Source organism: Lepisosteus oculatus, chromosome 17 (assembly GCF_040954835.1).
Source record: "Lepisosteus oculatus isolate fLepOcu1 chromosome 17, fLepOcu1.hap2, whole genome shotgun sequence".
Taxonomy (NCBI): Eukaryota; Metazoa; Chordata; class Actinopteri; order Semionotiformes; family Lepisosteidae; genus Lepisosteus; species Lepisosteus oculatus.
Genome location: NC_090712.1, coordinates 585,309 through 602,761, shown reverse-complemented (window position 1 = coordinate 602,761; position 17,453 = coordinate 585,309). Strand labels below are relative to the sequence as shown.

General features: G+C 44.3%; 2 protein-coding genes across 2 annotated transcripts; one reads left to right on the top strand and one right to left on the bottom strand.

Moving 5' to 3' along the window:
• The first annotated feature begins 6,181 nt into the window (after positions 1-6,181).
• On the top strand, positions 6,182-10,582 carry rbbp9 (retinoblastoma binding protein 9). The gene is made up of 5 exons (XM_006638505.3): positions 6,182-6,390; positions 6,757-6,799; positions 7,513-7,618; positions 7,880-7,965; positions 9,936-10,582. The coding sequence occupies exons 1-5, from the start codon at positions 6,295-6,297 to the stop codon at positions 10,157-10,159; spliced, it is 555 nt and encodes a 184-aa protein (XP_006638568.2). The 5' UTR covers positions 6,182-6,294; the 3' UTR covers positions 10,160-10,582.
• polr3f (polymerase (RNA) III (DNA directed) polypeptide F) lies at positions 10,378-17,409 on the bottom strand. Its single transcript, XM_006638491.3, has 9 exons — positions 17,222-17,409; positions 16,481-16,598; positions 15,937-16,004; positions 15,223-15,290; positions 14,102-14,214; positions 13,641-13,784; positions 12,729-12,836; positions 12,195-12,386; positions 10,378-11,230 (listed from the first exon to the last, which is right to left on the bottom strand). The coding sequence occupies exons 1-9, from the start codon at positions 17,275-17,277 to the stop codon at positions 11,153-11,155; spliced, it is 945 nt and encodes a 314-aa protein (XP_006638554.1). The 5' UTR covers positions 17,278-17,409; the 3' UTR covers positions 10,378-11,152.
• Between the last annotated feature and the right edge of the window lie 44 nt (positions 17,410-17,453).

The window sequence follows — 17,453 nt, the reverse complement described above, 5'->3', positions numbered from 1 at the left end:
TTGAAATAACTCATTTCTAAATACCCTTTTCACTGTTAACATCTTGTAGCAACTTTGCGACAAAATATACACTCTGACAGTTCATCCTGCTACCAACATTAAATAAAACAAATCTTAAGATTTCTATATTTATGTCTTTATTTAGTGGTTTCATTCGAAGCTTACAATGTTTAGGGAGAAATGGAATACTGGTGTGTGTTTTTTTCTTTAAAGTACCGAGACCAGCCATATACTGTATGTTTATGTTAAGATTTCCCTTCAGTGGTAAAATTAGATATGAATATTCAATACTTAAACGGGCACAGTTAAGACATTAAATATACATATACATATTGTATACAGTACAGTTTGCATACGGTAATATGTTTATGTTACGCGATTAAAAAATAAATAAATAAAACTGAAAGGTCCAGCACTAGCTGGATTCGAACAAACAACCTGCCAGTTGGTAGTCACACACATAGACTAGTAGGCTACAAGACAGCTCGCATAAGCAGGCAGGCGAAACAGTCCTGCCGCAGTACACGGATATAATCATACCGTTATTAAATTCTTGAGATACGCGATTCCATATTATATTCCCTTTTAATCAAATTCTAAAAGTATGCTTGTTGACTCCGGTATCACGTTAGTTAAAGACTTCAAAGCTTACAATGTTTAGGGAGAAATGGAATACTGGTGTGTATTTTTTTCTTTTCATGATAGGTGTCGCATTTTAAATCATTTTCGTAGTTAGAAATTATGAAACGCCCTGTTAAAAGCAAGGAAGTTTTTATGCCCGTTGAAGTAAAACAAAATGCCTGACAAAGTATGGCTTGGACAGATTCCAAGTGCTTGTACAAATGTGCTAAAGAAATTATACTTTGAGTATACAGCTTGTCCAAAGTCATCCATTATTAATACTATTAGTAATATCTTCAGTAAAGGCTTTGATGCATAAATATTTCTGATAAAGGTAGGTTGTGTACTTTTGTCCAACTGAGCAATCTTGCTTTCATAAAATATACCAACATTTGAATGACTGATGATTAACATGCTGTAATACACAGTTCAAAATTAAAGGCTCAAATGCTGTACATGAGAGGTTAAGCTCCCCCTGGCGGTTTTACAAGACGACGCCGGATAGCTAGTCACGTGACACACGTGATACCGCGTGATACCCCGGTGGGCGTGTCGCGGTATGCCGTGAAATACCTCACCCATTTTGAATGGTTACAGGCAAGTTACAGGCAAGTGGGAACTTGTGTTTCAGTGAAACTAAGGCTGGTATGTGGTCTGATGGCCATATTTGATTTGTAGCAAAATTGACTATTTTTATAATTCTACTTCAATGAAATCTGCAGCAGTAGAAAGCTGAATCTAGGACAATGATTAAATCACATGTTCAAGAATTAGATCTGTTCAGGACGTGTCCATTTAGGTTTTGACAAAAACACATGCAACTCTATTCCTATTGTTATTGGAGTTATTGTCACGCCCTCTGCAGCCAGAGGGCGCTCCTTCTCTGTCCTGTCCCTAGTTTCCGGTCTGCTGTCCTTCCTGTCCCTCTCTTTCCCTTGGGCTATATATTTCCGGGTCTTGCACTCTGTCCTCGCTCAGCATTGACGTTCGGATGTCCTGAGACCCGCCTAGCACCAGGGCGCCCCACGTCCGCTCCCTGAGGGCATAGGTTTCTATACGGCATTCCTGAACTCTTTGCACTAATGAGCCCGGGCCTTTTTCCCGTCTCGCCGCTATGCATATGGGTCTTTTTCCGCTCTCCTTCTCCCCACGGTTAGTCCCTTTGGACGTCCATGACAGAATGCTGAGCCACCTAGTGACCCCGCGAGCGGCGCTTTTTTTTTTGTCTTGCCGCAGTTTTTTTTTTGTTCTCTGGGCTGTTTTTTTTTTCAGTTCCTCTATTCTAATCTCTGGATATCACTCCGATCTTCCGTGCCTGTGAGCGGGTCCTGTACCTGGCTTTCCTCGGGTAGATCACTCCGATATCAGTGATTGAATGTTGAGCTGGCTTGCCTATTCTTATTACTGGATATCACTCCGAGCTTCTGTGTCTGGAGCGGGTTCTCGTGCCTGGCTCTTCCTGGTCTTGCTCTCTCCGATATCAGTGATAGAATGGTAAGCTTTCTGCCGTTCCTCCATTCTTTTCGCTGGATATCACTCCGGGCATCTGTGTCTATGAGCGGACTTCGGTCTGGCTTTCCTCAGGTTGTCCACTCCGATATCAGCGTTAGAATGTGAACGTGCCAATTGCCCAGTCTGCGGTATTTTTCCCCGGGGTTTTTGTGTTTTTTTCTTGTTTTTTGCCTTTTGTTTTGATTTTTTTTTCTTCCTGGTTTCCCCTCCTTTTTGTTCCCCCCTGCTCCCTGTGTCTCGGAACTTTGGTTCCTATGTTTTTTGTGGTTTGTCTCCCTGGCCTTTCCCAGGTTTTTGTCTGTTGTGTTTGTGCTTGTGTACTTTTTTGTTTTAAGTCTCCGGAGCTCTTCTCTACCCCCCCCTTCCTCCACCCAATAAAGGTTTATACCCCGGAGGAAGGGGTAGCTCTCAGCCGTGGATTCCCGGAGGTTTCCTTTCAGTTAAATGAGGTTTTTCCTCCCCCCAGTGCTGGGCAGCTCATTTATTTGTATGGGCGTCGGGAGCCGCCCATGAAGGGGGGGGTACTGTCACGCCCTCTGCAGCCAGAGGGCGCTCCTTCTCTGTCCTGTCCCTAGTTTCCGGTCTGCTGTCCTTCCTGTCCCTCTCTTTCCCTTGGGCTATATATTTCCGGGTCTTGCACTCTGTCCTCGCTCAGCATTGACGTTCGGATGTCCTGAGACCCGCCTAGCACCAGGGCGCCCCACGTCCGCTCCCTGAGGGCATAGGTTTCTATACGGCATTCCTGAACTCTTTGCACTAATGAGCCCGGGGCTTTTTCCCGTCTAGCCGCTACGCATATAGGTCTTTTTCCACTCTCCTACTCCCCACGGTTAGTCCCTTTGGACGTCCGTGACAGTTATGGGGTTTTTGATGTTTTTTTTCCCTCCTTTTTGGGAGGAATGCAGGAATAATAATAATAATAAAAAACTTTATTTTATATAGCACCTTTAAAGGTGGTTTCTCAATGCGCTTTACAGGATGACAATAACAATAAATAAGAAGACTACAACAATAAAGAAGAATACACAAGATAAGACACAATTAAAACAATACAACAATAACAATAGAGGAGACTGTGGATGGTGGTACTAAGAAGAGCAGAGGGGTGAAGAATGTAACCAGTTAAGTAAAGGCTTTTCTGAAGAAGAAGGTTTTGAGTCTGGATTTGAAGGAGTTTAGAGAAGGTGACTCTCTGATATCCTTGGGCAAAGAGTTCCAGAGCTTGGGGGCATAGCAGGAGAAGGCCCTGTCACCCATACAATGTAGACGGGCTTGGGGGACACTAAGGAGGGCAGAATTTGAAGAGCGGAGGTTGTGAGGTGGGGAGTAGGGCGATTATAGTTCAGACAGGTATTTGAGGTGCCAAGCCATGTAGAGCCTTATAGGTGAGCATGAGGATTTTAAAGTCTATGCGGAATTTGACCGGAAGCCAGTGCAAGGACTCCAGGATAGGAGTAATGTGAACACTTGCACTAGACCTGGTCAGGATTCAGGCTGCTGAATTTTGGACATACTGCAGTTTGTTCAGAGTAGATTTAGATACCCCAGCGAGTAGAGCATTGCAGTAGTCAATTCGAGAGAATACAAATATGTTGATCAGCTTTTCAGCCACAGTTAATGATAGCATAGAGCGTAGTCTTGCGATATTTCTAAGGTGAAAAAAAGATGTTTTGACAGTACATGTGGGTCAAATGTTAAGCCAGAATCAAATATAACCCCAAGGTTTTTCAATTTTGATTGAAGCTCAAGTACAGAGCCATCTACAGACAGGGTTACAGGACTGGCTTTACAAAGTTGATGGGGGGTACCAATAAGCATGACTTCAGTCTTGTCACAGTTAAGATGAAGGAAGTTTTGAGTCATCCAAATTTTTATGTCAGAGATGCAATTAGATAGAATAGAGACGGCCACATCAGTGTCAGGTTTGGTATGGATGTATATTTGAGTATCGTCAGCGTAAAAATGAAAGCTGAGGCCATGTGATCTTAAAAGCTGACCAAGTGGGAAAATGTAAATGCTGAAGAGCAAGGGGCCCAGTATTGAGCCCTGGGGGACACCAGACTTGACAAGACCAATTTCAGGCCTGTACCCATTGAGAGAGAAAGTGACAGCGATCAGTGAGGTAAGATTTAAACCATTTGAGGGCAGTGTCAGAAACTCCAAACACAGTCTCAAGACGAGAAAGTAAGATGTTATGGTCAACAGTGTCAAAGGCAGCACTGAGATCAAGAAGGATGAGTATGGAAAGAGAACCAGAATCAGAAGCTATTAGGAGATCGTTGGTGACTTTGACCAGGGCAGTTTCTGTACTGTGAAGTTGACGGGGTTCGAAAAGGTTGTTTGTCATGAGGTGGTTATGTAACTGAAGTGTGATAGCATGTTCTAGAATTTTAGAGAGAAAGGGTAAGTTGGAGATGGGGCGAAAGTTGTTAAGATTGTCGAGAGCCATGTTAGGCTTCTTTGGCACGGGGGTAATGGCAGCAGTTTTGAGGACCGTTGGTACAATGCCAGTGCTCAAGGATTCATGTATAATATTGAGGACAATGGGACAGAGAGAAGAGAAACAGGACTGGAATAAAGTGGTGGGAATGGGATCTAAAATAGATGTGGTGGGTTTAATACTCGTAACTAGTTTGTTTATGGATGCTGAGTCAAGAAGAGAAAAGCTGGAGATACGGGAACCAGAGAAGTTGGATGAGGAGGGAGGAGGTATGGAAATTATATCCGTAGTGGAGAGAATGTGATGCCGGATGTTGTCAATCTTAGAACTAAAGAAATCTAAGAATGTGTTGCAAAGTTGTGATGAGGCAGGTAATGTGGTAGGGCAGTTTGGCTTGAGCAGTCTGTTGATGGTGGAGAAAAGATGTCTGGGGTTGTTTTGGTGATTTTCAGTGATGTGAGAGAAGTAGGTGGATCTAGCAGACTCTATAGTAACCTTATAATCAGATAAGTAATCTCTCCATGCCTGATAATGTACATTTAGGCCAGAAAGACGCCACCTACGCTCAAGTTTGCGAGAGGCTGCCTTCATGAATTGCAGATGGTCATTGTACCAGGGGGCAGGGCGAGAGAAGGAGATGGTTCGAGTTTTTAAAGGAGCAAAGGTCTCGAAGGTAGATAAAAGAGCATTGTCAAGTAACTGTATTTTGTCCTCTAGAGGGTCAGAGGAAGAGAAACAGGATAAGGAGGACAGAACAGAATTTGCAAACCTTGGGTGATCAATTGATCGCCAGTTGCGGAAATTTACAGAGCGTGGGGAGGAGGTGTTAGAAACAGCTAATTCCAGATTGAAGAGAATGGCTAAGTGGTCAGAGAGGCCTAGATCAAGAGGAGAGCAGTGGGAGACAAAGGAGTCATTTGCAATAATTAGATCTAAGGTGTGTCCTTTGTTATGTGTAGGGGTACAAACAAACTGAGTAAGGTCAAAGCATCCCAAAAGAGAAAGGAAGTCTTTAGCCAGACTGGAAGAGGTTGAATCAATGTGTATATTAAAGTCCCCTAGAATAAGGATCCTTTTAAACTTAAGGGATAAGAATGAGAGAAAATCAGCAAACTCACCTGAGAAGACTCCACTGGGTTTGGGTAGTCTGTAAACTGTGGCAATAATAGTAGATTGGGGGATAGAAACATTTAAAACAAGACACTCAAAAGAAGGTATAGTTATAGTTATAGGACTGGGAGGAATGGGAAGCGAGGAGGAGTTTAATAAGAGTGTAACATGACTGAAGGACATGTGCTTTGGCAGGCATATGCCACCCATGACTAAATGCAGACAGACATCTACAGTATGAACACGTCTTCATGGTCTGCCCGAGAATAATCTTGAGTGAGCTTCTGGCCTCTTCTGAAGTTAAATACAAAGCTGTCTCATTGCATGTTTTATTTTATACGACTCTCTGCTTGTAATTCTAGAGTCAATATCCGTTTAAATTTCTAAAATTGCGTTTAAGTTAAAATGTTGTAACTATCTTCCACTACATTTATGCGATGCCTGATTTAAACGCGTCGACAATCACTTCCGTTAGACATGCTTGCTGTTCGACTGTTTATTCGCTGGGCAAAAACTACAACGCCCATGGTGCATCACTCATCGGAGCTTGTGCGGGACGGCTAAGAAAACCGAACCCAGTGTTTTCAGAAAACGAAAGAAACGAGACGAAAATGCCCCCAAATAAGGCTGTTATTGTACCCGGGAACGGCGCTGGGGATGTGGAACACTCCAACTGGTACGGCTGGGTGAAAAAAGAGCTGAATAAGGTAAATAAGATGTCTGTCGCGGGAGCTCTTTCACCGCCGACGTGGCGCAGTCTGAGCAGCAGGGCAGGAGAGCTCCAGCCTTACTGCCGTCTCCAGCAATGCGTCTCATTCCTGTCTCCCGTTTCCTTTACACAGACCCATCCAAAATAAATCCTACGTGGAATCCTTTCAGCAGTGAATATTTTATGAAAATCATTTCAGAAAGCAGTTTTCTGTTTCGTCATTGCACTACTACCACATGCTCGGCTCATCCCAGCTGCAGCGAAATTCAGTGCGAGACGACCAAATGATCTGGGTTGTTTGCAGAAAATCAGAAATATCACTGTAATTAAAAAATTCTAACGCTTGGCGATTTTCCCGTTGCAGATTCCAGACATGTCGTGTTTGCTTAGAAACATGCCTGATCCCAGTAAGTCCGAAGTCTTTTCATTATCGGAAATCTGTCAGTCCATCTAGAAAAACTGCACCTGTGCTTGTTTACTGCACTTTCTCTGGATAGGCCAGGTTTCCACAGTTAAGAACAAGATCTTCATTTTTATTAGAACTGCCAAGTGCACCATGAAATCCAGGTTTGAGCAGACTGTCCCACATGCCTGGACACGCAGCCCAGAGTGACTGGACTGTCCCACATGCCTGGACATGCAACCCAGAGGGACTGTCCAACATGCCTAGACACAGCCCAGAGCGACTGTCGCATGCCTGGACACGCAGGCCAGAGCGACTGTCCCACATGCCTGGACACAGCCCAGAGCAACTGTCTAACCTGTGGACATAGAGCCCAGAGCGACTGTCCCACATGCCTGGACACACAGCCCAGAGTGACTGTCCCACGCACCTGGACACACAGCCCATAGCGACTGTCCCACATGCCTAGACACACCCCAGAGCGACTGTCCCACATGCCTGGACACACAGCCCAGAGCTGACTGTCCCACACCTGGACATGCAGCACAGAGCGACTGTCCCACGCACCTGGACACATCCCAGAGCAACTGTCAAACCTGTGGACATAGAGCCCAGAGCGACTCTCACCAACCTGACTATCAGGGTCCAGTAAGCGATTCTAATCCAACAGTTCACATCTTGTGTGAGACTCAGCGGCGTGTCGTCCTCTCCCTGCAGTCACAGCCCGGGAGAGCGTGTGGTTTCCCTTCATGGAGCAGGAGCTGCAGTGCGACCAGGACACGGTGATCATCGGACACAGCTCTGGGGCTGTGGCCGCCATGAGGTTGGTGCCCAGTGTGGAGTCCACACAGAGAAAGAAAGTCAAAGACACTTCCAAATCTGCTGTTACTTAAATGGGATCTTCTTAATTAAAAGCTTATTGAAAATGGGATTCTAGTAAGTGGAAGACAGCTGTTTGTCAGACAGTCAGGTGCTGTAATAAACACCCATTCGACACCTACTAGGTAGGAAATATCCTACTGGGTTTTCCAGCACAGGAGTTCTGTGTCCTTGATTCACGTGAAGCGGCTGTTTCTCGGCACAGGTACGCAGAGACACACAAGGTGTATGCTCTTGTGCTGGTGGGCGCCTACACCTCGGACCTGGGTGATGAAAACGAGCAGGAGAGTGGTGAGTGTGTTGTATAGGCAGGGATTTCCATAACAGGGGCTATCCCACGAGAGAGTGTAAAAAGTAAAAGGGGATTGTGCTACCCAATCAGCATTTTTTAAGTTTTTAGGTGCATCTAATTTGAGAAGAATAATCTAGCCTTAGTTGTCTTGACACCTCTGGCTTGTCAGTAAAGGCCAGTGTGGAGCCTCCAGAACAACAGTGACACACAGGGCTGGCCCTTTCTTGGGGTCTCTAGGCAAGATCTTGGAAAGGGGCTCTCCACGTCACGATTTGCAGAGACACTGCTGTTATCAACTCCCAACACAACCTCATTTTGCTATTTAGAACAATTTAAAAAAAGAATTATTTAACTAGAAAACATATCAACTAGCACAGTATTAAAAGCACACATTTTACTAAGACAATATATTTCAATGTTGACTGTAAAAAGTAGAACCATTAATAATAAATAACAATCAATAGATCAATAGAATCACCAGTTAGGTCTTCATACAGTAGTGGTTGACTCCCTGCATGATTGATGCTCATGATGGCCAGTCCATTGAGACACACTGGTGCCAGGGCTGACCTCAGCTGTGTTTTAATCAGCTTGTGCTTCAGAACGTCCTCTCTGCTCCTGGCACTATCACTGGGAGAGCGACTGTAACCCCAAGGGCTACATACAGGCTGAGTTCACTGTACCCCCATTCATTGAAATACAGGAGAAACTGCAAGGAAAAAAACAGTGTTTTAATGCCAATTACACATAATTGCTGAGCAGTCTTTGTACTCTACATTTGTTTTCACACTTTTGTTTGTTGGCCAGTGCTGAGTTTTAGGCAGGCAACCCACATGGCATGTGTACAATTGCAGGAAACATGAATTTGTTAACTTCTAGTAAAACACCTCCAGAAGGCTACGCGTGTAGCTTGAAAATGTGGCTCGTCTACCTTTCGCTAGTGACATGGATCTGACAGACTCAAATCCAAATGAAAAACAAATGCATTATCACTCTGACCTCTATTTTGAGAGGTTTTATCCCGCTCTTCTTTTCTGCACTGCAAAAACAAATTACATACTCGATTATAATTGGTCGTTTTTTGACTGGCCTTCCATTAGGACGGCCTACAGTGGAAACAGGAAGAGCCGCTACAGGGAATTTTTCTCTACATTTGAATGTGCTTATAAAAAACCTCTAGGGGCCCCTGGGCAGTTGCCTAGTTCTCCTGTGCCTAGAGCCAACCCTGGAAACACGCTAGGTGTCCTGTTGACATCTCAGTAGCGATATGCTGGGTTTTGGCTCTCACTCAAGACTCATTCTTCTGTGTGTGCACAATTCCTCATGACTGAGTGCTAGAAGATATTTTTCACTAGGGATATGCAATGTGCTAAACAACATGTGTAGTGTAAGTACTAGAAGATTTTTCATGCATTTATAGTGAAAAAGGCTGCCGCTGTCTGTAAACACAACTCCTGTCTGTACGCACTGTACGCACTGTTCACAGACTGTCAGTTACACACGGAGGTGGAGAATAAAGCCCGATCCTTTCAATTCAGTTTATTTTTATATAGCGTCTTTCACAACAAGGTTTCCCCAAGGCACTTAATACAATTGACGATACATTTTGTCACAGAAGACCAGAAGACAACGGAGGAGAGGAACCAAAACCTCCTTAGTAAGGAGAGAAAAAACCTCTAGGGGTCCAAGGTCAACTGGTTGCCCAACCGCTCTGGGCATGCTAACATTATATAATTTAAAAAAGGAAAGGATGAGGGTATTAATCCATCCAGCCATCCTGTCTTCTGTGTGCAGATCTCTGTAGACCAGTAAATTCCTCCTAAACAATAGCTTTATCCACGATGTCCCTCTTGGATCCATGGCAGTGATGCAGCATCCAACTCAGTATGATCCTTTCATACAGGATGCCTGATTGTTGATGTAGTTGCTCAGGGCTGGATCTTAACACCCCTCTGCTGTTCTCCCTCAGGCTACTTCAACCGTCCCTGGCTGTGGGAGGAGATCAAGGCCAACTGCAGGCACATAGTGCAGTTCGGCTCCGCCGATGACCCCTTCCTCCCCTGGAGCGAGCAGCAGGCTGTGGCGGACGGGCTGGGCTCGCAGCTGCACAAGTACTCTGACCGCGGGCACTTCCAGAGCTTGCACTTCCCGGAGCTCGTCAGCGCCATTCTCAGCATCCATGTGGGAGTGTGAGGAGGAGGAGCCCCCCGGCAAGCACAGCTCGCTCTCGGAGTCCTGCTCTCACCCAGCAAACCGAGCCTTCACAACCTCGACTTGTACCGTCCCGGAGCAAAAGGGAAAAAGACTCGGAAATAGTTTGGCAATGTAGGACATTGAGCCCAGGACTGGTGCCTCTTAGCGAGTCAGTTCAACACCAAACCTCACACAGAAATGACAAACTGAGACAGATATACAGGTTCGTTATATACACATTTATTTATACTAAAGGTGCTTGTGTTTCGCCATTCACATGACAGGACTTTACCATTTAAAAGGCTGCCCTGCATCGTGATGCAGAAACTCTTAATTTCTGTTAAACACTCTGGTCTTTCCTGTACAGCTGATGTATTAAAATATCTAGAATCCATCAAAAAATAAAACAACCTTACAACACAACCAGATGAGCGACACGTCCAAGACGGGGGCAGCTGGAGTCCCAGCACTGTGTGGCTCTGCTCACAAAGCACTGTTCTGTGCAGAGGAGGCAGCACCAGTGACGACAGGTGGACAGGTGGGTGGTGCTGTCCAGGTCTCCTATGAGGCCACATAGGTGGATTCACTGCTGGGCTACACCACTGGTATCCACAGACTCTTTTACACAGGACTGTCCCCATACTGAGCTGTAAGTGCAGATACTGGGATACAGCTGCGAGGTGGTGTAGTTGAAATTGCAATACTATTGAAACACTGCAGCACACATCACAGGTCCAAAGGAGAAAGAAAAACTTTAGATCTCCCTACGGGTGTCTTTGGTACAGTGTTGTGGCAGTTACTTTTTTATTTTAGGAGATATAAATAATTTTGACAAAATAAAATATTTTTGCTGCAGGTTAAATAAAACAAAACTGCTGCCATCACTTCGGTCTCTCTCTTTAGACCAAATTAAAGTTGGCGATCTTGCAACGACCCCTGTGGCAAAGTCCGGCACGCGGAAGAGTCCAGAATCCAGAACACATGGGAGCCCAGTCAGAACTCCAGCCACTCGGTCATGTAGATGCAGTTAGAGGGTGAGATCTCGCCTCCCGGATGGCAGTCATCAAATACCTTCAAGAAAAAGGATTTCACTCACTTCAGGTCTGAGCTTTGAACTGCTCACCCAACTAGTAGCATGGGGAAATTAGTAGATTCTTCTAGATGAAAAAAATACCCATTTTTACAATGTAACCAAAACTACAAAATTAATGTAGCTTTAAAAGACATCTGTAAGGATTCTACACTTTTCTATCATTCAAAATGTTCTTTTCTGAGAGTTGAAACCGAAAAGCTAATCGGTCACAAATCCCGTGGGCTTCGTACATGGATCTCATTAAGGCTCAAGAAATGAACCGAAGGTGCTGGTATTACATTGTTATAAACCACACACAGCATGCAAGAGGAAGCAAGCTGTAAGGGTCACGTAAACTAAATCTAGAAGGATACTCGTATAAAATCCCTCAAAATTCTCAGTATAAAGGACTACTTGTGTGACAGGTGTGGTGTCCCCTGGGACAGGCTCTGGCTTGCCATGACGCCAGACAGCAGCGGCTTTCCGATAAAGAGATGTTTTGTGGACATTAGGTTACATTAACTTTCAGAAGAGTGGTTAAGTTTGGGCTCAGTTTAAATCAGAATATTGACCCAAACTGCAGCTGCATGTCCTCAGAGAGAAGAAACGGTTCCCCGGCAAAGAGCGTCAGAAACCAATACCGTGGCTAAAAATCTAGAAATATCTGCACAATCTTCCACGATGTGTCACACGTGACCCCAGGGGTGCACAGGCAGCTCTGGCAAATTGGCCTCCGACAACGGCAAGAAGTCACGTGACTCCCCGGCTGTGTCTCAGGAACGTAAGCAACACAAATAGTACTTTCAGCAGTGCAAACGAGCATGGTGGGTTTCACTGTGCTGTTTGTACGGGTGCCAACTTTACTGGTCATCCCAGCACCCACAGTTGGTCATTTATGGGGGTTGATATCACATGGCCCAAGGTGAGATGTAACCAAAACACGAGTAAATAACAGGGGCTCACAGGACACACGCCACAGGGCGTCTTCACCAGGCCTGTGGGCTGGATGATGGGATTCACCCCTCTGTAGAGCTTCATCTGTCCATCCACACTGCCCACAGTGCCCTCTTTGGCCGCGATGATGGTCATCTCCACCTTCCCATCATAGATCAGCGTGTTCAAGATGGTCTCGATATCCTCCATCGATAGCTCCACCTGCCGAACAAGCAGTTGCATGGAAAACTAGCAGTTGTGGACGTTTTTCTTTAACCAAATAATAAGATCCATTCAATAAGGAAGAGCCTCCCCAGGAATCTAAAATCCCAGAGTTGGACTGTAGCAACAGCACATAAGGACTAATGGAGGAGCTGCCGTATTTTTATAGTGACGGAGAAAGAGGGCAAGGCAGCAGATACTATGAAAAGGCCACATTAACTGTTGTTCATACCAATGGGTTGTGTAGTGGAAGTTTTGTTAAGAACCCAACCAAACACCAAGAATCCATGAGCACAGCTCAGACAGACCGGCTTCCTGTGTCCGTGACGTATACTGCCTCACCTTGCTGATGCCCAGCTCACAGATGTACTTCCACACCTCGTGGGAAGAGGCGAAGGAGCTGTTTCTCTGCACCATGGGGCTCTGCTTGCTGTCCCTGGCTGCCTCCGCCTACAGAGGGACACCAGCGTTAAGAAGTGAATCTTCTCTTTAAAGAACCCAGCTGTGAAGCCAATTAGCTCTCTGGGGACACAGTTATACAACTGCAATTTTGTTCTTCCAATGTAGTTGTGCTCGAATGGGGGGATTTTGGTCATGAAACTCACACTGTGGCCTGTGGAGTTTTTTTTTTATTTCTGCAACCCCAATTTTGCAATTGCCAAGTGTAAGTCAATTCGATTTACGTGAGGTGAAGACTCCATAATCAAACCTCTAATGACCTCATTGTCATCCTCTGTTTCACACAGTGAATACAGCACAACAATACTACTCAATACAACACAGAGACCTAGGGGTGCAATGAAGCCCCGATGCACCTCACTGATAACACTGCCAGCTCACAGCAGACTGCTACTTTCTGTTTAAAGATCCCAGCTGTGTCAGCAAATCACCAAAGCCAATGAGTCTCTGAGTCTCTGGGTCACAGTTACACAACAACAGTTTTTGTCTTCCAATGTAGAATGGGGGATTTTGGTCATGGGATTCACACTATGGTCTCTGGAGTTTTGCAATTGCCAACTGTAAGTCAACTCGATTTACTCTTGTTGGTTGATAACACTGCCAGCTCAGAGCAGACTGATGAGGCAGGCTGAGGAAGCCATGGCTGATTTCACAGCTACTCAACCCCTGCACCTCTCAGTCAATCTGTGTGCAGTACCGAGAGAGTGCTTGTCGAATGTTGGACAGCGACTGATATTCTGGGATTTAGGCACAGTTTCAGGCTCATAGCTCCCAGCGGTATTTTTTTTTTCTTACCTTGCTCTGCAGGAATTTAAAGCACTGCTGATTCAGTACTTCCACAAACTCAGACTCAAAGTCCTGGTCACTGTACCATGCCCCTCCTGTCACTGAGCGATCTGGCTGAAGGTTGTACAGCATGTACACCTTCTTCTTAGAGGCCTGGAATTCACAAGAGCATCAATCGATCAGTAAACTGCATTACTTCAATGCTGTGTACAAATGGAGGAGACTGCATGCAGCAGCACTGCACCATTGAACACCTGGAACACATGATCATTCTCACCCACTTATATTACAATAATCTTTTGACTATTTAACCAATTAATGACCAACACATTACTAAACTTTGTTTACATAAACAAACTAGAAGACCTCAAGGAAAAGAACTGTCAAGAACTGTCCAGCCCTTCTTCAGAGAACTGCCCTGGGCAGTGAGAGAAACCTGGCCCAAAGATGATCCAGAAGAGTCCACTCACAGCCACTGACTTCACAGCCTTGATGAGCTTTTTGCTCTCCAGGTTCTTCAAGATCTTGTTAATCTCCGTCAGAGGGAGGTTGCTTTTGTACCGGATATCCCTGCTCCAGATTCCTGCCAAAGTCAAGGGAACGATAAATGTGTTTATAATACAAATTTATTTTACAAAGACCACTGTAATCAAAATTCCTTTCCACTAGAAATATCTTTGAGTTAAAGATCTATCTTTAATGAAGACACTGGGCATGTTGGTAAATAATAAAACAGTTTTAGTTATTAGTTCTTTTCAAAGAGCCCAACACTGCACGTATAGTACTAAGGACATCAGCCATGCTGAGCTACTGGTTTGGATTTTCTGTTTGTGATGAATTAGTGCCTCCTGGTGGTGCCCCAGAGTTACTTCTGTCAGAAACCTGAATATCCTAGTGTGCCCCATCCCAGTACTACCTGACCTGCTCCAGCCCTGCTTAGCTTCAGAGACCTGAGGAGGTGAAGCTTCTAAGTGGCAATGAATATAGACAAGCTGTGTAACAGTTTTAATACGTGTAATCTTACTAAAGGTATGTTCTCTGTGATTCTCTTTAACCAAAGATTATTAATAATGCAATGCAAAAAACACACTGAAAATATATGACAAACTCAGGTCCATGGAGGTCTGCAAATATGAACCAATGAAACTGAAGCATTGTACTCGTTCACTTTCAAAGAACAGCAGTAGTGCAGCCCACCGATTCACTCAGAACTGTGAAGCAATGCTACCCCACTCGCGGCCTCAGTGCTCCAGTTTCATTTGTGCTCTAGATAACTAAGTCAGACTATGACGTTCAATGATAATGATGGGACATATTAAGGATTTTGACAGGTAGGCAGTGGCTTTCAGCTGAACAAACTCCTGATGTCAATCTGAAGAAGTGATTGGAAAACAAACGGCTCAAGGCAAACAACTGCTCCATATGAAGAGGTTATTACAGTTGCTTAACCTCCTGTTCTCTCATGTCTTCATCTCCTACACAGATAATTAATGTAACGTCTACAGTTACAGCAGTGCAGCAGTGTTGCCGTTAATGTGGTGAAGCACATGTGCAAATGAGCAGATTTTGATTTCCACAGCAGAAAGCTCACCTTTGTTTCCGGCATCCTCTATGACCTGATACACCAGCTTCTCCTGGTTGTCTGAGCCCTTCATCTTACTGGTGAAAAGAGGAAATTTCACTTTAAATCACTAGCATGTGATTTAAATCACTAGCACACAGGAGTACATGAATGATGATGAACTGATATTCAATTTAATCATATAACCAAATGCAAAATGTTACGATATAGGTGTCCATCAGTGTAAGTACAGACAGACAGTGCATTTTCTTTAAACTCACTGAGAAGACATTATACAATGCTGACCACCTTACATTACAAAGAGAATCACAAATTCAGCTTGCACGCATAAGACCTATTTCCTTGACTGAAGGTCACTACAGCTCTAGGCAGACTCTAAGGTGGCAGAAAATCTGTGGTTCACTTAGTTTGTCGAGCCTCTTGAACACTGCTACATAATCATGAGAAACATTTTTACCCTACTGGACAACTCTCATTTTTGAGTTATGTTACAGTGATTACACTAAATACCACACAGTTGAAGAAATATCTAACTGCTTAGAAATAATTTCTGTGTGCACAAAGAAGTCCTTCTATGGCAGAGCAGTACAGCGCCAAAATGTCACCCTCTCAGACTGGAATACAACTTCAGCTTTCTACAGAAAAACTGCTCATCTCCAATTTTAGTTCAATCAAAGCAGGGTCTATCACGTCCAATGGTGTTGAGGTAAAAGGTATGAGCACCTGGCCACCTGTGCGTCTTTCAGCCTGTACAGAAGACCATTGCTGTTTCTCAGGAGGTCCAGCTGACCCTGAAAGATACAAGAGACAAATCTTACATATTTATCATCCAATAAACAGATATCAAGCAGCTTCTCAGCATGGAATAAACTCCTTAGATTTGTTTCCCTGTGTGTCAATTATTAATTTCCTGCATTGAATGTACAATTTTAGGTCCTCTGTCTTTCTATTGTCTGAGAACAGCAGTATTAGGTGAAAAGAAAGAAGGAGAAGGCTCAGTTTACGATCCCCACATAATAACTGAATAGTTATCACAATGTTCCAATAACAGGAGATTATAAAAAGATGTTTAAAGGCATCTTAATAATCTGCCAAATACCAACCATTGTACATTAAAATAAATGAGTAACTAATGAATGAAATGGAAAATAGTTTGGAAACAAACCATTCCTCTTCCTCTAAACCAGCGTGGTCTCCCCAGTCCTTGACAGGAGCGCAGCGCTAGCTAGTGTGCTGACAGCAATGAAAGAGGGTTTGTGGGATGTACCATGGAGAGCAGCCTGTTGATGGCCATGGCCCGCTGCTGTGGCTCCACATGCGGCATGTCGTTCTGGATCACCTGGTCTGTAATTCCGTGCGGGAACTGCTGGCACAGCTCCTTTATTCTGGAAGTCGGGAATGACTGAGGGTCAGTTATCCAGGTTCTCATGCTGTCATTTCTCAGTTGTCCTCTACGTGTTTAATGTACAACACGCCGTATTTAAAGCTCCTTGAAGGACTGCATACAAAGTTTTGGTTTGGACAAATTATCCAACACTTAGACAAGCAGAACCCAGCAAGACATTACAACAACTCGGTACACGTCATATAAAAGGAGACCTAAAATAATCTACTGTTGAAACGCATAGCCTTCCCTGCTCTCAGAAACTATTGGACGAGTTCCTAAGATCGATCAAATCCATTGTCCTAACGATCTACACAGAGCCCATGACCTCTCGTTCGTGAACTGTCTTATTGTAACTTGTATCTTCAAAACTGCACGAGTTACAAAGGTCGCTGCATTTAAGAATATCGCGACACTTTCAGCTCCAGCGAACTTCAATTTTTAAAATAATCTAATTCTAAGGTGAAATGGCGCTAGGCAAAACCACGTGACTTGAACACTTTATTAATCAACGTAACAGCCTAAATATTTTTTTTTTTGTCGGAGACGGTGTGTAACGTTTCTTGAGCGTTTTTGTCTTGTTAACTTCGTGTTGACATACGGTTAAAAGAAGACAAACCTAACCTGTTTTCAATGTCCACGGGATCCGCAGATTCTTGTTTTACCTTAACTTCTGCCATGTTCAACTGACAGAAGAACACAACTGAACTATCCAGTAATCCCTAATTCACGATGAACTCCGGAACACCACCTCTATGTCAACACAGCTTCTCTAGGTGGTAACCATGCTGCATTTCCGAAAAGGTTGGGGTCCTTCTACCTCGTGTCGCAGTTTTAGTAGTCTCTCTGAGTGCCT